Source organism: Solea solea, chromosome 18 (genome assembly GCF_958295425.1).
Source record: "Solea solea chromosome 18, fSolSol10.1, whole genome shotgun sequence".
Taxonomy (NCBI): domain Eukaryota; kingdom Metazoa; phylum Chordata; class Actinopteri; order Pleuronectiformes; family Soleidae; genus Solea; species Solea solea.
Window position 1 is genome coordinate 11,001,706 of NC_081151.1, and position 20,584 is coordinate 11,022,289.

General features: G+C 39.2%; 1 protein-coding gene across 3 annotated transcripts in view; it reads left to right on the plus strand.

The window, feature by feature from the left end:
- Positions 1–4,528: 4,528 nt before the first annotated feature.
- The window catches only part of rock2a (rho-associated, coiled-coil containing protein kinase 2a), a 37,740-nt gene continuing 21,684 nt past the window's right edge, over positions 4,529–20,584 (plus strand). For 2 of the 3 annotated variants that reach the window (XM_058614847.1, XM_058614846.1), the window contains exon 1: positions 4,529–5,412. In XM_058614847.1, the coding sequence (XP_058470830.1) occupies positions 5,314–5,412 (99 nt within the window). In that variant the 5' untranslated portion in view covers positions 4,529–5,313. The remainder of the gene's footprint in view (positions 5,413–20,584) is intronic. The other variant, XM_058614848.1, reaches the window with a different exon arrangement.

The window sequence follows — 20,584 nt, forward strand, 5'->3', positions numbered from 1 at the left end:
AGAAATAATTTAAAAGTTCAGCTAACATGGACGGATAGTGTAAAAATATGCTTTTTTTTTAGTAGAAATAAATCACCAGTGTGACAATGAGGTATTATCTATCAAATTATGTCATATTTAAGTAACTTTGCTGTTCATACAAAAGCACTGCAGACAAATTGTGTATCCATAAAATATGAAAATACAGAAAACACTTTAAAAAATCACGTCATCACAATTAAAACACTGCAACAGCAGTTGCATGACAAAGTGACAGTAATAAGGTAATAAGTAAGATGCAATTAAAAAATAATAAATATACACACTCTAAGAGATGCTGCCAGATGTTGTTTTGATTTCATTAGTTCATGTGCTAAATTGGAAGGATTTCTATTTTTCTGCAGATCAGGACTGTGAATGCAATGGTTTATTGCACCATCTTGTGACCGTTGCAAGTATTACCACTCTCTCCAGGAGGTAGGTCATGGAAAACAGCTACGTTGACTCATAGGTATGATAATACAAATAAGAGGTGCATGCAGTTAAATGCACTCACAATAAAACAACTCCCAACACAGCAGTCGCACAACTACAGAAAACAAAATTCCTCTTAATTTATCAAATATTTCGTCGTTATCAAGCCAAGGGCAGTCCAAAAAAAGATTTATCAAATATTTTGTTGGACTGCCCTTGGCTTGATTACGACAGGTATTCTCCATGGCATTGTTTGGTTAAGCTAATATGCAATGTCGCAACATTTATCTCAATCCACAGTTGCATTCATTTTCAGTCATGGTCTAAAGGTAAGAGTCTGGACTCTGTGGTGGTCAGTCCCTGTGTGGAAATGTTGTCTCATGCCCCTGAACTGTTCTTTCACAATTTGAGCATGATGAATCCTGGCTTTGTTATCTTAGAATATGCCTGAAACACCTGGTCGTTCAGTATATATGTCGTCAGCTGACCTCATCTTTTTGGCACACGGTGTTGCTGAACCTCATGCTGATCAACTGAAGCAACACCAGATCATAAAACTGCCTCCTGGTATTTTTTTTTTATGTTCCCTGCTCTCCAACTGGCTCTGCTGTTGAGAAACACCTTTGAGGTTCACCTCAGCCAGCATGTCCATGCTCCAAAATGGTAATATTTGGCCTGACAATATGGGTCCCAAGCGGGGTTTGTCCATAAACCATAAATGAACCTGAATAATTTGCCTACTTCAAGCCCATGCCCAGGTAGCCTGGAAAGGGTACTCAGTGGGCAAACACAGGTGGGGCCACCATGGAAACCGCAGACAAACCAGCTTGGGACCCACGTTGTCAGCTTCAAACCCCAGTGGACTGCTGTCCACTCTAAAACAAACAACAGCAAAACCACTCTGCTCCTGTCCCCTTTTCACTCAGCCACTCTGAAGACTGCTCTCTGTCATCCTCTGGTGGTGATGGGCGATATCACCTGAGAAGCTCTTGGCTGACATTAACGACGTTTGGAAGTCGGCTTCCTCAGCTGGCATCACCAGGTTGATGCAGAATCCTGGTCCACCTGGTCCCAGTAGACTCATGCCAAGGTGAAGTCCAAGCCATGAGACGAGGAGGACGAGGAGGACGAGGAGAACTGCAGCATGTCCAAGCCAGAGCTCTCAATAGACAATCTGTCATCCCACTTTAACCATTTTGACAACTTCACTTTCCTCCTCGACCTCTGGCAGCTGCTGACAACTCCACAACACCACCGTTCCCTCCTTCTCCTCTGAGCTGAGCTGAGCGCAGCAGGTTTTGGCGTTCACCTGTGCTTATATTGTCTTATATAGACAACATGAAAAATGTTCTAACATGATCTTTCATCGTCACCCTTACGTGTCCAGGGAAGTGAATGTACCCAGCTGACCCTGCGATGAGGTGAGGCTGGTGTTTGTTCTGCATTAAGTTCAGGTTTTCATGGTTGGGCCAGGATTGGTGCTGACTCACACAAAAGGCTTCTGTGACCTAACGCAGGACATCCTTGATTTTCTGTAGAGGTTCATACTGTATCCACAACGGAAGCGTTTGCAGCAGTGATTATTACCAGACATGATGAATGCAGTCTCCCCTTTCCCACTTCTCCTGCAGAGCCAACCCAAGGCCTATGGGAACTAAGTAGTTAAAATCTAGATATATTTAGATATAAAAATAGTGTTGAGCTTACGTTATTTGGTTTGATTTTGTTCATTTCATTTCACGTTTTTAAAACTTCAGTCATTAAACTGGTTCACTTGTTTCATTCAAGTTCACTAAAAACAACACAGTGACACTGGTTTGGTGTAAATTACACAACTATAATTGAAATGAAATTTATAATGTAACAGTTGTATAAATAACAGTCAAGCACTGGCTACTCTAAGGTGGTGGGAGGGGGGGAGTGCAGTCATTACAACTTATATTTGGGTGAGTACAAGGATCTACATGTGGTGTTGTGCTGGAGCCTCACAGGGTTAAATCAGGGGTGTCCAAAAGATTTCTGGGGGCCCAATGGTCCCTTCATACTTTTTTGTAACAGTAAAAGTTACATACAAATGCACTGTTTTGTAATAATTAAATTTTCATTGTCACAATTATCATTTTTAAACATCAATGTAACCCAATAAAAGTCATGCAGGAGTGGAAAAAATGAAAGAAATCTGACTTTGTTTCACATCTGGAGTCAAATAACAACATAATATGAGTTGAATGCATGAATCTGGCACAGGTGGGTTTTTAAACCCAGGACCCAGGTTTCAAAAGGAAACTTCTTATCAAACGAGCTAATCAGGGTGACATGTAGAAGAGGCCGATTTTCTGTCCCAGTCCCTCCCTGGCCATACAATAATACATTATAAATCCAGAGCTGCGGATGTATGTTTTTAAAGGTGTTTTAATAATTCCACTTTGAATTTCCCAACAAAATATAAAAGAATTACTCCATCTGGCTTTATTACTATTATTAGAAGCTTGTGGTCCTTTCCATATATGGATTATGAAGTGATCTTGCTTTTCAGGGGGCAAAAAGCTTAATGTGGGTCCCTTTTGCCCCAGGGGGCCCCTAATTTTTGTTGGCAAGCCCCTGCCCATCACATCTTGACTCATTGGGACACTAGAACAGTGTGGAGTCACTGTTACTGTAAGTGATGATGTTCCCACTATGACAAGTCACAATAAAATTATTCAAATCACCTTTCAAACAAACAGAACATCTGCTGCGGCACAGAGTTTTCCTTGTGCTGGTGTATATGTCTGGCTGTTGCTCCACATGCAAACAAACTGTTCCAAACAAAGAGCATGTGAAATGCATCACTTCCTGTAAATGACACAGAGATTTTCCTTTGAAGGACCGTGCACACAGCAGGCTGTGTTTTTCATGGATACAAGTAAAAGGACTCCTAAATTAACAAAGCTATTCATATTTAGATGCTGCAAAGGTAAAGTGATGCATCTGTGGTCCAACTGCACCCTCTGTTGTGTGAAACAGGAGGGGGTTTGACCACACATACTCCCACATAGACAAATATTTCACACCCACACAGTTCATCACATTCATCAGTTTTAGTTTTTTTGCAACATAATTCATTCATTCATATTCGTTCTGACTAATTCTGGTGAAATGCAACTGTACATTTTGTTGTATGGTGCATATTATCCTAAATATCATTATTACTGGGGATAGGGCATGTATTAGTCTCAATGTTATTATTACTTCTACCACTGTTTTTATGTTGATTATAATAATCAATCACCGTGGAGAATATAGCAGAAACAAATTGAGGAGATAATGTGGGCAAACTGTCTTTGGGCCTGGGAAATATTAGTTATTATGTATTTTGTTGATGATTTTTAGATATCATTGCAACTATAATTATAAAACTTATTACAATTGGACATCTCAAAATCCAAATGCTACCATTTTAGTTACATAGTAATTTTAAGGGAGTTTGGGGGGTCCTGGGGTTCCCTTATCAAACAAGACTGAATCCTCGTTCCGCCCCAAAATTTAGTTGTTGTTGTTTGATTTATCCCTTAGATATGATTTCAAGCATAATTATAAAACTTTTAACACTTGGACATTTGATCTAAATCCACAATTGGTTTAAAATGTAGTTACAGAGTCATTTCAATGATATTTGGGGCCAGAAATTGGGTGGTATAGCCCATATATTTTATGTTCTTGCATCTATAGTTAAGACACTAGTTCTTTTTCTGACAAACTATCTGTTGTACAGTAAGTATTTCACTGTGTACTTTTGTGGAAATTCTCTGTCTTGGTTCCTCAGGACAATTTCAGTAACTTCCTGCTTTTTCTACCCTGTGTGATTATAAGAATGTTTTGGAACAAACAGCCAGTCAAATAATTGTGTTATTGACTTCAATGCAGTCATATTAAATGATTATATCAGCAAATTGTTGTTTTATTTTAATATTTTTTATATTCATATTACACATGATGGGTACAGGTAGAGAGATTACAGAGAGGTACAGGAGGACAGCACCGGTGTCTTATGGGAAACTGAGTTCTCTGAGTGTCGATGTCAGGGGGAGGGAAATGACTTGAGACTCCAGTGTTTGTGTGGATGTGAAGTCTCTGAGTGTACAGACAGGAATTCGGCTGCTGCAGGACTTTTCTCCGCGACTCAGACTTGTGTCTTTTTGGCGCCTGTCGCGGACAGCGTAGATAAAACCAGCGTGACAGATGCGAAAATGCGAGAAGAAACCCAGGAAGAGAGCGTGTGCTTATTAAAAATTCAGCGCGGGAGAACAGACATTATCGCCGTTTCAGACGTGTGGCAGCACTGAGGAGAGACTAAAGCACTGGCGGACTTCAAACATCTCTCAACGGACGGAAACCAAGCGGGGTTTTTCCTCGAAAAGACGAGCTTTCTCTCAGCGTCCAAACCCCAGAGGGAAGGGGAGGAGAGGGGGGCTAAGAAAACGCCCTGCCGCCGCCGCTGCTGCTGAAGCCTGTTGCTGCTGTCTCCAAATTCAAACTTTGTCGCTGAGTTGTGGAAAAAAAAAAAATGCACCCTTCATTTACCGGGAGGTGAAAATTCATGTGTACCGTTTCGTGTTTGTGTGTTAGCTCAGAGTCGCTGGCTAACCGAAGGCCCCCTCACTTTTGTAAGTTTTTTTCCAAGTCTCTTCGCTTTGGGAATATTTTCATTGTGCACACTATTCCTGTTGGAGGCGAGTTGGGTGGGCTGAGAGCCCAGGGCTGCTCCGCTAGGCCCACGGCCATTAGCGACGAACAAAGAGGGTTCATGTAAATTCAAACACTTTGGAAACCTGCTCCGGTATTAGTCAACTGTTTAGAACCATCACTGCCGTCGCAGTCATGTCGCTGGGCGCAGAGAGGAGGATGGAAACCCGGCTGAAGAGGCTGGAGGACATGATCAGAGACCCCCGGTCCTCCGTCAACTTGGAAAGTTTGCTGGTAAGTCCAGTGAGATCCACCTCATAGATTATTAATGATGCCATGTTGTGAGTGTGTTCACTGAAACGCTATACACACACATCCCGGTAACGTTATACTATTTATATCCTTTTAATTCTTGTGTTCGAGTTGTTACCTGCTGCGAGCTGTTAGCTTTGTTTTTGTCTTTGTTTTTCAAAGGCAAAGTGAGATGGTGCATGATGCTTCCATTTTTAGATAGCATGCTATCGTGTCACCAGTTATAATAGTGTTTTGCAATGGCATGGTTAACTGTAATAAGGTATTTTTAAGGAGTTAAAGTGAGATCCTCATGGTGGACAGACTGCAGACAGGCCTGATGCACACGATGCAGTGTGGGGCTCTGTGAAGCGTGTCCACAGATTAGGATTAACTGGCCTCACTCAGTGTGTTTATAGAGACTAATATTTCTAATAATACACTGATCAGCCACAACAATGACACAGGTGATTGGTTTCAATGTTTTGGGTGCTTGGTCAGTGTGTTTTTGACTGTGTTATGTAATGGCGAAGGGTTTAAAGTTCAAAATAGATTTTGACATTGCAGATTTTTTTTTTTAAAATGGACTCTGCAAAAACCTTTAAACCACTGAGACAACTTTCAGTTCTCAGATGATTAGGATGATGTTGCTCGGCCCACTATCTAACAGTTGTTTGGATGAATAAAAACATCATTATATGAATATTTCTTGTCTCTTATGAAACCTGTATTAAAAAAGTATTCATGTTTACATATGACTAGGGCTGGGCAATATGGATAAAAATATTATCATCTAAAAGTTACCAAATTTATCATATTGATAATCATTGCGGTTAATGTCAGATAATTGAAGTTTTACTCCATAGTGAAAATTATGGATTTAAACCTCATCGTTAGTATAAAATAACTAACACTTGTTAAACTGAGAAACATAGTACACATTTGAGGTTAAAAAAATTCTCTACATATTTTGTTATATTACAATTGAAGAGATATATATTGTGATGTTTATGATTAATAAATAATTGCTCAGCCTTTTGTTTGTCATAGCTTAATGTGTTAATATTCAGATCTGTGGAAACTGTGACCACTTGGGAAATCGTCCAAATCATCCCAACTCTCATGGTTACTCACAAGTTTTGTAGATATCCCGACTGATGCTCACAGCATGTGAATCATGCTGGTTCTTGTGTAATGCAATGCATGACGTGAAAGGTCTCTCTGATGATCACAGTGTGGACAGACCAGTACTTTGAAACTAATACTGAGCTTTATACAACGCCTATATAGAATAGTGTATTTTGGTATGTAACATTATTTCCTGCACTGATACAATCTAATGACAACCTTTATTAGGGGAAATCAATCTTAGCTAATTTATTATCAGTTATGGAGAAAAAAAAGCCATGTTATTTGTCTTGATACTGCAGTGGAAGTGAGATTGTAATATTTAGTTTGAACAGTGTCTACAAAAGAAGTTGAATGAATCAAGTGCTTGGCAGGGAGGTGTTTTGATGACATAAAGGTAAACAAGGCAGTGGAAACATTCTTCCATTTTACCCGTCACCAATGACACTGGGATGAGCTAGGGAAGAAGATATTGGACACTGGATTACTGTTTTTCAGTAGGAACAAACCCATTTGACTTTGTGACTTTTGGAAAACTGTGACATGGATGAATGAGAATCTACACAGACAATTAGTCGGAGCATTTTCCTTCTGCGTGTGTCACTTAGTGCCCAATTTCTGAACATAAGCTGTCATAGGAGTATCTTTCACTTTTGTAATTAGGAGCCAGCACTGTGTAGTTGTACCACTTAATCCATGCAGTTATATCTGTTCTGGAGTTGGCGTTTGAATATTTGGGCCCCTTAACTGGATCTGACAGAGGGCTAACACACTGTCACGTCTGTCTTAAAAAGCATCACCTCACCCCTTGTAACGGGCCTCATCCAGCTTGGGCCTCCCTGCCCAGTCCATCCCCTCCCCTTGTTCTCCCTCCATGCAGCTTGAGGCTCCCCTTGTCAGTTCCCTCTTCCTTTAAAACATTTAGCAGAATATTTGCTCTAAGACCAGTGGTGTTTACTTCCTGCATGCAAGCCGGAGAGAGGGAGAGGTGTTGAGTGTTGGAGACAAAAGTTGAGTGGGAAGCATGCGTAGGAGAGAACAGGCTGCAGTTTTCCATTTTTAGCAACCTCAGTGCTGTCACTGGGATCAAGAAGTTTTGCTTCTCGGGGTGTGATTCACGCGCACACACGGACACTAAGAGCTCAGAAATGTTCTTTTTTGCAGGTGGAATAAAAACATGCATACTTGAAGTGCCTCAATAATTGCACACAGGCTCATATTTGGTAAACAGTGAATCACATATATCCCCTGCTGCCATTGTGGCATAGCTACAGCCAAACAAAACCATAGAAGCTGTTCCATTGACTTTTGTATAGACTCTTAAATAACAGCGTCTTAAGAGGAACCCAGTAGTTAATTTCAGGAGCAGTGTGCTGTCTACCCAGCGGATGAGGGAAACTGACAGGGAGGAATCTGCAGCATCATATCAAGTAAACCAAGTGACATTCCTTTTAGAAGAAGAAAAAAAAAGAAGCCGAGCTTTTATCAGTTAGCAGATACAGCATTGTACTTGAAATGTTATTTGAATTATGGAGCAGACGTTTCCCTGTAAATAATACAACCCTCTCTCCCTTTCCAGAAAACAGAGCAGCCATTAAACAAATGGAATTTTAATGCCAGCTTACTCTGTGGCCAAAAAAGCTGTAAGTCACTATACTGCCTCTATTAGCCTTTGATTGGATCTGACCTGAAGTCTCATCCAACTTCCCCTTTTGCAAACTGCAGTGATCAGTATTTGGCAACACAGCACTGCTAACTGAAGTTCCTTGGCAGCCTCAAGTACCTGAAGTGATTGTTGAGGGCGAGCAAAAGAAAGGGCATTTTTTTGAGACAAAAACAAATATGGACGCTTGATCGAAAGTCAAATAAGTTGCCTTTCTGCCGTCTTAAAGGAAATGACCTCACTGAGTAAATAGTTGGCAGCTATATATGGGCTCAAAGTCCCAGTGAATGACTGCACTTTCCCCTTTCACTTTTCAGCCTTATCTCTCTTTCTCTGGCTCTGGTTCTCTCTCAGACTGCAGCCCGGCCCCTCCTCCCCAGCTTGTTAAACACACTGCAGGTATTTTAACTGACGCTTCAGTCCAAAGCCTTTCGATTCAGATGTAGAATGTTGGTACAGCCAGAAAACTTCATGCACAGCACCCAAGTGTGAAGGATATGAGATATGGGTAGCTTAGAGTTGGACTCGCACATCCTCTGTTGAGGGCAATTCCTGGATGTCTCTTCTATGCTCATTCAGTGTGATGTTGCCCATAAGTGACAAACTATTTTGCAAAATAATACTCTTTGTTTTACTTAGTGTTGGTATTATTTTATTCCCCTTATTCCCCAACCAGCTTTCTGTTTGGGTCATTCTCCTTGCTTTGTCATCTTACCTCTCACCAAGGTAGAGGTGAGCTGATGCGATACTTGGTGTTGGTCTGATACTGGTTAAGTAAAAATAAATTATTTTTTAATTCTTGAAACTGATATAATTCATCTATTTCACATACATGCCTCACAAAGCACTGACTCTAAAAGTGTGAGCTGTTTATTTCTTCTTTACACGAGCAGAATATTTGAATAGTTGGAGCATTATGGTTTGAAATGGCTGGAAGTGGTGAATGCATCAGCACTAATGTGTCATTAACAGCTAGGTAGTTAGAAGTTGTAAAAGCAGCTTTATTGGACTGATATCGATATTGGTTGATGGAACATTTTATATCCTAAACATTTGTGAATACATGTTAAGTGAAAGTGAAAGAGATCATGGCATCATAAGTCCTGCATGTGCAAAGGGCCGATTTGTATCACTGAATTAGATACCATAGATATCTTAAGACTAGATTTGCAAATGATTGAATGTTTTAAAAAACATGGGAGACCACAGATACAACACACTTCAGAATCGATTTTCAATGTTTTAATCCAGAGAAAGCACAGATTGGACGATCCAGTCAAGATGCAGGACCACACACTTTAAATCAAACCATTTCAGGGAGGAGATTCCAGGGATTAGGGATCTCACAGAAACACGTGTGATTTGACTTGACTTCAGAATTTAAACAGACACGGAGGCGGACTGTTGGCATCATCAATTATTTCTTCGTCAGTTTGTGATATGTCTTGCACACATTAAACAAGCAATCATACTGTTGCCATAGATCCGCAAGTTTGTCCTCTTTCTCTAACGTCCCCCGAGCTTGGGAGGTCTTCACATTCGTCCTCGTCGCACTGTGGGCAGCCACGTTTTTCATTCTAAATAACCAGTACGCAACATGCGAGTTGACCGGGAAACGGACGTTGCTTGCTTTTGTTTTTTTGCGTACAGATTATCTGTTCTAACCAGCCTCAAAGTGGAAGGCCCGCACGATTGTCGGAAAGGTCAGATTGGGACTGAAGTATCCTCTAGTGCAATTATTATTATTATTTTAATATATATATATATATAAAACATAGAAATGTAATTTGACACATAGCCCAGTGCAGATGAATGTGATGACAATGTAAGTGTCAGACAGAGTAAGATATTACAAGAGTTATCAATTAGCTTTGTTGTAGTGCCACAAATCTTTTCAATCATCGTAAAAGACAGCATCCAAAAAAAATGCATTGAGATCATACACTATACTCATGATGAACCTACATAGTACTGCTTAAAGTATTGCTACATCTGTTAAATCAATGATTGTGTCATGTGTAACTGCTTATTACAACTTGAAATAAGTTTAAGTCAGGGCTTCATGAGCGTTTTTTTTTATTGTGCAATTGGAGAATTCCCTAAAACGGAATCGTGATGGATGAAAAAACATGTCATGATTGTTTGTAAAAGAGTGTGATGCGTTTTATTATTCATTTTAACTCCCATTTAGCATGAATCACTATTATTCTTACCCAACATGTCCAGTCTTAATTTTTCTCCACCATCTTTGTTTCTTTCCATTCCTTCTCTCATGTATTGCCTCACCACCACACACCCATACAGGAATTCCTTCCTTTAACATGCAGTTATTTTAGTGAGGTGGGGAGAACCCCGGTGTGTCTTGTTCTATATCTTCACCCGATAGTCAACCTGAGTGTCCGCTTTGTCTCTGGAGTGCAGTTGAGTTGCTCTCAGGCAAGCAACAGCACTCCTGGGTTCAGTGTGCTGGCTGGACAGAAACACTGCCTTATAAGGCACTGGGGACGGTGGCCACGGCCAATTTTTTTTTCCTGCAAAACAAGCCAGTCTCTCTGCTCCACACCTCCTCTAGTGAGACTGTGTTTTTAAGAACTTTTATTTGGTTATTTGGTCTAAGCCAGTAAGGAAGCCCTGGTGACTTCTGGGTGTGCGACCCCTCAAATGTCTCACACTCTGTTACATGTGGTGTGATCTTCAGTGGACAGAATCAGGAAATCTGAGGGAAACTCTGGGTTTTTCCTGTTTATGTAAGCTATAGATGGTCCTCTAGAAGTTAATGATAATATTTGTGTCAGGGCTTTAATTTGAGATACATATTTCTTTTACCTTACTTTGGTTAGCTCTGTTAAACTAATTCTAAAATCTGTGTTATTAAAGGAAAGGTCGAATAGAAAAGTTCTAAACATGTGCAGCTGTTTACACTCAAACTGGGAATGATTAACCTGCTTCTATCTCATCTTTATACCAGCCCTTCTAAAACTCATAATACACATTTGAATGAAGGCCCATAACCAACGATTGTTTTCATAATCGATTAATCTGTAAATTATTAACTTGGTTATCAAGTACTTGTTTGGTCCAACATCAGATAATGTTGAAAAATGTTGATCAGGGTTAACCAAACCTGCAAATGATGATGTTCTTGAATGAAGTTTTAATTATTTCATTGTTATATGGAGCAAAGAAACCAGAAAATATTCACATTTAAGAAGCTGGAAAATCAGAAAGCTTGTTTTAATTATTGAAAATAAAACCCCCTTCAAACCAATTAATCGATTATCAAAATAGTTAATAATGGATTGAAATTGAGCTATGGTTTTTGTCATGATAATGATATTATTATTATTATTATTATGTGCTAATCCCACAAAGTCATGAAATAAAAAAAAAACTGAAATCCAATTTTGATTACACATCTCCTTTTAATTATTATAGTGCCATTTTTCACAGCTTGCACCTAACCTGCACTGCCCCTGTGACAGTGATGTGGATAGCTGAGCTCAACACATTAAATTAAAGTAGGAACTGGTGTAGGGCTGCAACTAACGATTATTTATATATTTTATTTATATAATCAATTATGCTGTCGATTATTTTCTCATTTCATCGATTAGTAGTTTGGTCCACAAAATGTCAGAACGTGTTGGGAAATGTTGATCAGTGTCTCCCAAACCTCAAAATGATGGACGCTGTTCTCAAATGTCTTATTTTGTCTACAAGTTTTAATGATCTCTTTGGTATAGAGCTATAAGATATATAAAGCATATTATACTGTAGAATATTCACATTTAAAAAGATGAAGGTGTAGTAGTGAGTAATTGATTTTATTGATCTTACTGCAGAAGTTTGCTTCGTAGGTTATGCTGTACCTTGGTTTACGTTTGAGCTTTTTCATACGAGCAAAGCAGTCCTTTTCACTGAATCATTAGAATCAGTTAATTAAAAGATAAGTTCACTGAATAGTTCAGTACTTCCTGCATGACCGGAGCACGGACTCCATCGGACACAGTTGCTGATTTAAAATACGGCGGAAGGGGTTCTGATTCAGCTCACGATCACCGGCTTTTGGCAGGGCTGTCACAATACACCAGACTCCTCTGTTATATGTCAAGATTTTAGAAATGATGGAGATTAACGCATGTTTTCGGATTTTTACGTCATTTTAACTGATCTACTGTTCAGCATTGTTGGTTTGATTCTTGTGTCGGACATCACGCTCATGACTCTTCCAGTGACGACACTCTGAGCAATCAGTGTCTGACAGTCTGTTGACATCACATTTAGTATTGGCTCAGCTCACTTGGAACCTCACCAGAGCAGGTACTAAAAAGTACCAGGTACTATCGCTGATGGAAAAGCAAACAAAAAAACAAGTGGTGTAGAGCCGTGCCATGCCGAGCCGTGCTACAACTCTATAGTGGAAAAAGCCAATAGTGATCACGGCTATAATGTAAGCCGTTAGCCTTGCTTGCTACACTCACTCTCAGTGCTCTGCACTACATGAGACATGAATGCATGGACTCTCACAGACACAATGTTGTTTTATTTAATTTTCTTTTGGTTTTTGATAAGTCCATGACAGACTTGATAATGCCATTTACATTGTTCATGTTTATAAACAGGGAAACTGAACAGTAACCATGGTAACAATTGCATGTCAGGAAGAGGTAAAAACAAACTAATGTTACTATGTTGACTAAAGCTGCAGTATGCAGGATTGCTGGAAAAACAATTGAACTGGGGCTGCAACAACTAATCGATTATTAAATTATTACTAAATGATGTTTACTATGTTTATAATTGATTAATCTCTGTTTTTTCAATTATTATAAGAACTGCCCAGACTTTTCATCCTCTTAAATGTGAATATCTTCTGGTTATCAAAGTTTATATAAATTAATATTTATTGCATTACATACATATGTGTGTGTGTGTGTGTGTGTGTATTAATTAATACATAAAAAAAAGAAAAAAAGAAGATTCATGGTTTGGGAAACACTGATTGATACTTTCCAACACTTTCTTACATTTCTTGGACCAAACAACTAATTGATTGAGAAGATAATCAACATAATATTACTCAGTTATGAAAATAATTTTTAATTGTAGCCCCAAGTTGAGTTTCTTTCACCGGTTTTTACAATACTAAATAGAGCTGCAACTAACAATTATTTTCTCAAGTAAACGTTTGGTCCAAAAAATATCAGAAAACGTTAAAAAAAATGTTATCAGTGTGTGTCAAACCTGGAAATGATGATGTTCTCAAATGTCTTGTTTTGTCCACAGACCAAAATGATTCAGTTTCAATAGGGATGCACCGATTGCCATTGTTTGGGCCGATTCCGATTTCCGGTTATTCAATACCGATTTTAGCCGATTCCGATTTCATTTTTTTCAAAATACTTTACAGCATTACATTTATTTTCTATCTTTTCTTTAATATAAAATTCTAACATAGAAATACTTTTCAGTCATGTAATGTCTGTTAAAAGAAATGGTACAGGTTAACAGATAAAATCTTCAAGAATAACTTGAGGTGCACACACCTTGAAAGTGCAGTGTTATGGAATAACCATTCTTTTCAACTTTAAAAACTTCTGCATGAAAACAGATGTGAGAATGAATAAATAACAAATAAAATTATAATAAATATAGCCTGGCAGCATAAAGATATTTCTCAAAACACAAAGGCAATCACTTGTAAATCAATGACAAGAAAATAATCGACAGATTACTCGATTATGAAAATAATCGTTAGTTGCAGCTCTACTATGAACTTGTTATTGGTCAAAGCCTCCTTTCATGCTACGCCTACAATACCTTTAATTGCATTGAGTCAGGTTCAGACACAAAACAGAGTGTCTGCCAGGTTCATGTCAGGCTAAGCTCTCTTGGGCTTGGGCTAGGTACAGACACAAAAATGTAGCCTGCACTCTAGACCACATGACGGTCTTATAAATTACAAAGCAAGGAAGATAATTGAAAAGTCAAGTGTTCAACTCCGAAGACCTAATTTTGTTCTTGTGTGGATATAATGGTTGGTTTCTCAGCATCAGCATTTCAATTTCTTTTTAGTGGTTTTTATCCAATACCTCTGCCTTTCTGTGTGGAGTTTGCATGTTCTCCTGTCCGGTGTGCATGGTGTTTTCTCTGGGTTCTGTTTCCTCCCATAGGCCAAAAAACATGCCAAGGCCAATTGGACACTCTAAATTGTGAATGTGAGGGTGAATGATTGTTTGTCTCTGTATCTTGGCCCTGTGATGAACTGGTGACCTGTCCAGAGTGTACCCCAAATTTCATCCTGTGTCAGCTGGGATTGGCTCCAGCACCCTGTGGCCCTTATGTGGAGGATAAAGTGGTTGACATACAATGGTAGTCTGAAATACATTACTCCAGACTTTGTATAAGGCAGCCATTCAGAATTTGTAATGGATGATATTGTGGTTTGTAGGGCTGTAATCAACCAAAGAAATTCATGGTCGACTGAAGCCCTGAAATTTCGACTAGTCGCCTGCAGTTATAAAACGAATCGATGATTATTAGACTAAAACATTGAAATATGCCAATTCTGATATGATCATGTACTCAAAACAGACTGAGCAACATATTGAAGACAAGTTAGCTTTCCGTTTTTATATGATATGTTTATAGTCGAGCTGTGATATGCAAACTGTTGCTGGCAAACTTTGCATTGTACTTTTTTATTGCCGTCTATTTTTGTAAAATGCTGACCCACTGCCGATGTCTTTGACATGGATGTTAGAGGAGGACTGACTGTAGCTCAAAATTAAATAAAACCACCGGATGTTCTGTAGTCTTTCTGTCTCCTGTGGGTTGGGCTAATCCAAAATACTGAAAACAAGGGGGTGTTCTCTGAAGACACACTGTGATCTGTGGAACAGGGCTGCTCTAAAAACACCCCCATTAGCACTTTGTACAGTGCTAATGGGGGTGAAATCAAATTAACCATAGACTGTATGAAATTAACATGGCAAAAAGTCGACTTTGAATCGAACCAGAACGTTTGGACTGATAAAATCGACCAGTCGACTGGGACTTTACAGCCCTAGTGGTTTGGTGATTTGCTGCTGCATCAAATACCTGTTTGCTGTATCACTGGCTGATAGTTCACAGCAAAAATATTTACTATGGCTACAGTGATTTCTTTATCATTATTCAAGTTGTTTAGCTTGAAACTGTTAAGCAATTCCCACAGCTTACTGGAGCACATTCATGACAAATTGAGTAGAAATCCAACAAACACACACACACACACACACACGAAAACACAAAATAAATATACACATATTTCTCAGCACCTTGATTACTTATTATATAATACTCTGGACAAATAGCATAGTTCATGGCCAGGTCCAAGATCTACCTCACAGAGATGTGAGAAGGAATGCAAAAAATGAGGAAGAAGTTCAAGTGCAGAGATTTATGGATGTGGCGTTTGTCCAAAAAGGATAAAGAAATATTCCATAAACTCGTTTGTTATTACTCGCTTCAATTGAGTTTTGATGTAGTCATATGAAGGATGTATATGTTCTCGTGTGAAATGATATGGATACACCCTTAGATTTGTCTTAATCTGGTGGATCTCCGTGTCTAGACGCAAAGACTCTGCATATATATACATCAAAGAACTGACTGTACAGTTTGGTTTAAGATAAACCATTTTACTATGTGAACATATTTTTTAACTGAAACTGCACCCAAACTTGACAAACAGCTCATTCTGGAAGGGTAAATTTCCCATAATGATCAAAGTGACAGAGACATGAACACATTTTCAAATCCTGCTGTTAAATACTGTTCATTTCAATATACTGTCTTCACCCTGCTGTTTGTGTCTTGAAGGGTTTGATACCTGTGTCTCTGTGTATTTTTAGTGTTAAAATGTGTGTATGAGTGAGTGGAGCTGCGAGGAGAACAGGAGTCTCCCACACATAATGCATAACCTATCCATCTGGCCTCAGCAAATTATCATTCCATCACAACCTGCTGGTGGAACACAACCTCCCACATGTAGGCACACACTTTCTCATACAGATACAGTGCGGTGTACTCAAGGCACACATTTGTATTCATTTTCACAAGCAAATTAATTTATGTGATCTTAGCAACACACGAGCTGCAACCAGCAGCAACGACGGGACAATATATCACATTACCAAACAGCAGTAGATTGTGTGCGAGTTCATACTGCTTTCATTTCCTCCATCAAACCCAAACAGGACAGGTTATGTGTGTTGTAAATGTAAGATGAGCATTGGCTTGAAGTTGGCAGTTATAATTCAACTTTTTTGTGTCGGTACAAAACTCTTTGTATACAGATGTGCATTATGTTACATGTTACATGTGAAAAAAAATCAATCATTTAAGTTCATCTTAAGCTATTTTGGTAATCAGTTAATTACGTAAGTAATAAACAGCATAGATCTGGGATCTGTCCTCTGCTTAATGCTTTTTCTCAGATGTTAATATGTTCGATCTTATCTTTAGTTCTCTTAAACACATGGTTCACTGATTATCTTTAGATTCTGTTCTGAATCTGGTTATTGGATTATCTTAACATTCTGTCCTGTTGGTCAGACAAAAGCATTTTAAGAAGTCGCCATGTGCCTTGTAAACTACTGATAATCATTTTCTACTATTTTCTAATGTTTTACAAACATGACAATCAGATGTTTATTTAAGAAAACAATCAGTAGGTTAATCCAGCAGTTTCTCCAAACCCTTTTAGCCCTTGACCCCCTGTAAGATAAGGCACATATCTACTGCACTTGTGAGTCATACTCACTGGTTGTGGCATTAATGTGTTCTGGAATTTTGGCTTTTTCTTCTAGGGCTTCTAGGGCTGTATATGTTTTAGCAAAACTAAATCATAACATCTTGACATAAACATGAATTTGTTTTACTGAAATACTAAATGATTTTATTTCTGTTATTATTGTCATCTTTCAACCCCTCAGATTTATCCTGGGACCTTGTTGGAACTAAAATCCTGTCTTTTGCAACTTACAATTCATATTGTTGCACAAGCCTTGGGTTGTGCACTGTGTAAATTCATTTAAATAAAAAAGAAAATATATATTAGACAGCAGGGTTTGATGTCAACTTTAGCCTGTGTTGATTTATCAGGATTTTTTTCTCAGTAGAACTTCATAAGCATTTAAAGAACAAGAATCTGTTTTGCCCAATACACATTCCTCAACATACTATATAATAAAATATAGATGCCAAAAATGTGTATTGGGCACAGGAACATGGGACAGGAATCTGTCAAACATAAGACAAAGATATACTCTTGGCATTCCCCGTGGAGACATTAGCTGTGCTATTTGTGAACCTCTACAGGATTCCTGCTGCCACAACTTTCTCTGAGAGTTTACGGGCTCAGCCTGGCACGGCCCCCTTGTTCTTGCCTGGCCCACAATTCATCCCCACAACTATTTTTAAAACAGCTGGAATTCAATCAAAACATTTACTTTCTCCTCAATCCTTTTAAAGCCCAGAGCAGTGCTGCTTGTTTTCTGTTCCCCATGCTTAGTGATGAGATGGTATTGGGCTAGGCAGAGTGTTATTTTGAGGAAAGGCTGCAGATGGAGCATGCAGGGTTTACTGTGTTGAACATCATGACATTCCTCACTGGTGGATCCACGTGGCTTTTTATAGGGTGATAAAGAGTGGAAGCAGGCACAGGGAGAACGACGGCTCCGTAATGTCAACAAGCAGGTTGGGTAAATAAAACGGAAAAGAATAGGATGTGCGTATAAAACTCCTGCCTGCTGCTTCTCTGTAGCTTCAGCTGGGTTCAACTCTTTGTATTTTGCAGCAGTTGCTAAGCAACCAGCCATAACCCATTGGCTGGATTACAGTATAGCAGAGATACAATGCTGGAGTGGTATCTAATAGATACATAGCAACTTATGATTATAAGCCTAAGTGGAGAGATACTCTTATGTCTTATCAGCACAGGAAGACATTAGTGTATGCTTGCTGCTGAAGCTATATAGGAAAGTGTCCTATATATGAAAGTTGGCTACAGAGACTGACATCAGTGCTTATTTAGATCGATTGCTTCAAAAATAACTTTATTTATTGTCTATTGCCAACCTTACTGTGGACTAGGAAAGGAGGATCGATGGTTGTCTGGAATTGGTCCAGAAACGTCGGATGCATTCAAGTTGAAATCGTTGATCTAGCGTCACTCATCCCCAGACACTTGTCAGTTATTTAATATTTATAAATAGCTGCTTTGACTGAGTAGCTGAGAAATGTCCCCCAGAGTCTTGTTTTTTTTTTTTTTTAAATACCATAATGCTAATGGAAGCAAATTGGAAGAACTGCATGCAGCCATTTCTCTCGTGTAACTCCAAAGCACTTAGCGGCTTATTATGTATTACCTGCGGGATTTCTGCTAACCTGATGTTATAAATGTGCCAATGGAGTTCAAAAGACAACTTGCATTGATAATACTATAAAGGGATTTATAAAGTGCAATTATTTTGAGGTGTATTTTCATCACAGACTAAAGGATTATTTACATCCCAAAAAAAACACCACTCGGCTCTTGTCCTTTTTCTGTCTTCATCCATTGAAGCAAATAGTACAGTTTGATATACTGTACATCTTAACAGAGTGCCTCTCACTGTGACTAGGACAACATGTATGTATATATCTTTATTAAGAGAGATATAGAAATGACATAGCGGGATAACATGTGGCCATGAGGTCCTGTTTGCATCACAAACACTGCTGCTGTATTTCAGTCCTGTGACTGTGTCAGACGGAGTCTGTGCTCCTGTTATGGAGGAAGTACTGAACAAATACAAACAACAAACAACTGCTTTACAAGTCACTCGTTTGTGTGTGTGTGTGTCACAAGTCACCACGATTTCACGCAGCCGTGCAGTGATGACTCTGCCCACGTTAAGTAGTTATTTTTTTGTAGTCGAGATGCAACCTAAACCGTGCCGTGCCGTGCCGAGGCGTGGCGTGCCGGGCCCATAGTGGAAAAGGGCCATTAGTGGCCGCTTTGCTGACAGCATGTGAATCGCATCGGATAGGTTGTACACAGACTAATCACTTACCAATGTTGTAATAAGCTAGAGAGAACATTGGCAGGAAAAATCTGTTTTGAGTACCACATAATCTTAAATCGAATCAGGACATAGAAATATTTCGGTATCATTAGTTTATCCCATCCCCACTTGTGGAATTTAGTACCCTGGACTTGGCATAAAATTACATTTTGAAAATGTATACTGTGTGAGATTGAGCAAACACTCAAAGTATTATTAACATGCGAATAAAACCAGAATTGTATATCATATCACACTTGGTGCTACTACAGCAGTATTGCCTTTAAAATTGACCTCAGAGAAAATGGCTAAGGTCATGGCCCTGCATTCTGTGCATATGCATAAATTATGCCCAAGACATGACTGACTACACTGCTGGTTTCAGCCATGGATCTGTCCCGGCTGTTTGAAGATACATCTTCCATCTACTTGCACATAACTTGTATGTAATCGATGGCCACTTCTGGAGCTGCTGTGCATATTTTTAGTTGCAGACAAATGTAGTGGCAGGAGCAGAGAATGCTGCCTCAGAGGAAATGACTTGCACTCAGGGACTGGCTTCATGACACACCAACATTATCTGCCAGCCTCGGGGTGGGGTGGGTCATTTCCTGTACTGTCTGCTCGGAGGGAGATCCTTATGTGTGCGTGCGCGCGTGCATGCATGTGTTTGTGTGGGTATGTACACACACGGCAACCTCTCTCCACCTCCTGGCGTGTGTGTGTGTTTTTTTCCCTTAAATAGTAGTTTTGTATGAGGTCAGTCCTTTAATGGGGAAGTGAAGTTGAGATGATGGAACAGAGTGCAGTTCGTTGCATACTGACTGCAGCTGAGCGTGGAACGATGGAGAGACCAGGAAGAGAGGCAGATAAGACTGAAGGCCGGGGAGACTTTTAACAAATTGTGCTACCCTGTCTCTTATTGTGTCAGTGGGAGGACTTGAAGAGAAAGATGAGTTTGAAAGGGACCAGTTTAGAGCTCTGGGTCAGAGCTGTCGTCTTGTTTTCTCTGTTGTAATAATATTTGGCCTAGTTCAGTGTTTAGAAAGTTCCTTATTGGTGGTTTAGTAATGCACAACTTCTAAATGTTGATAGACTTCCTTGCCTTTACACATTGTAACAATTACATTAATGGCTTGTCTATCTTTTCCTCATTTAAAGTATTCCCTACACTGTCTTAGATCCCATTATAAACGACTGATTGAGACAAGTAATCAGTGTTCAGTTAAAAGAACATGCTGCTGCTTTGCAGATTAGTTCCAAACCTATGAAGCTGCAGGAGTGAGAGGTTAAA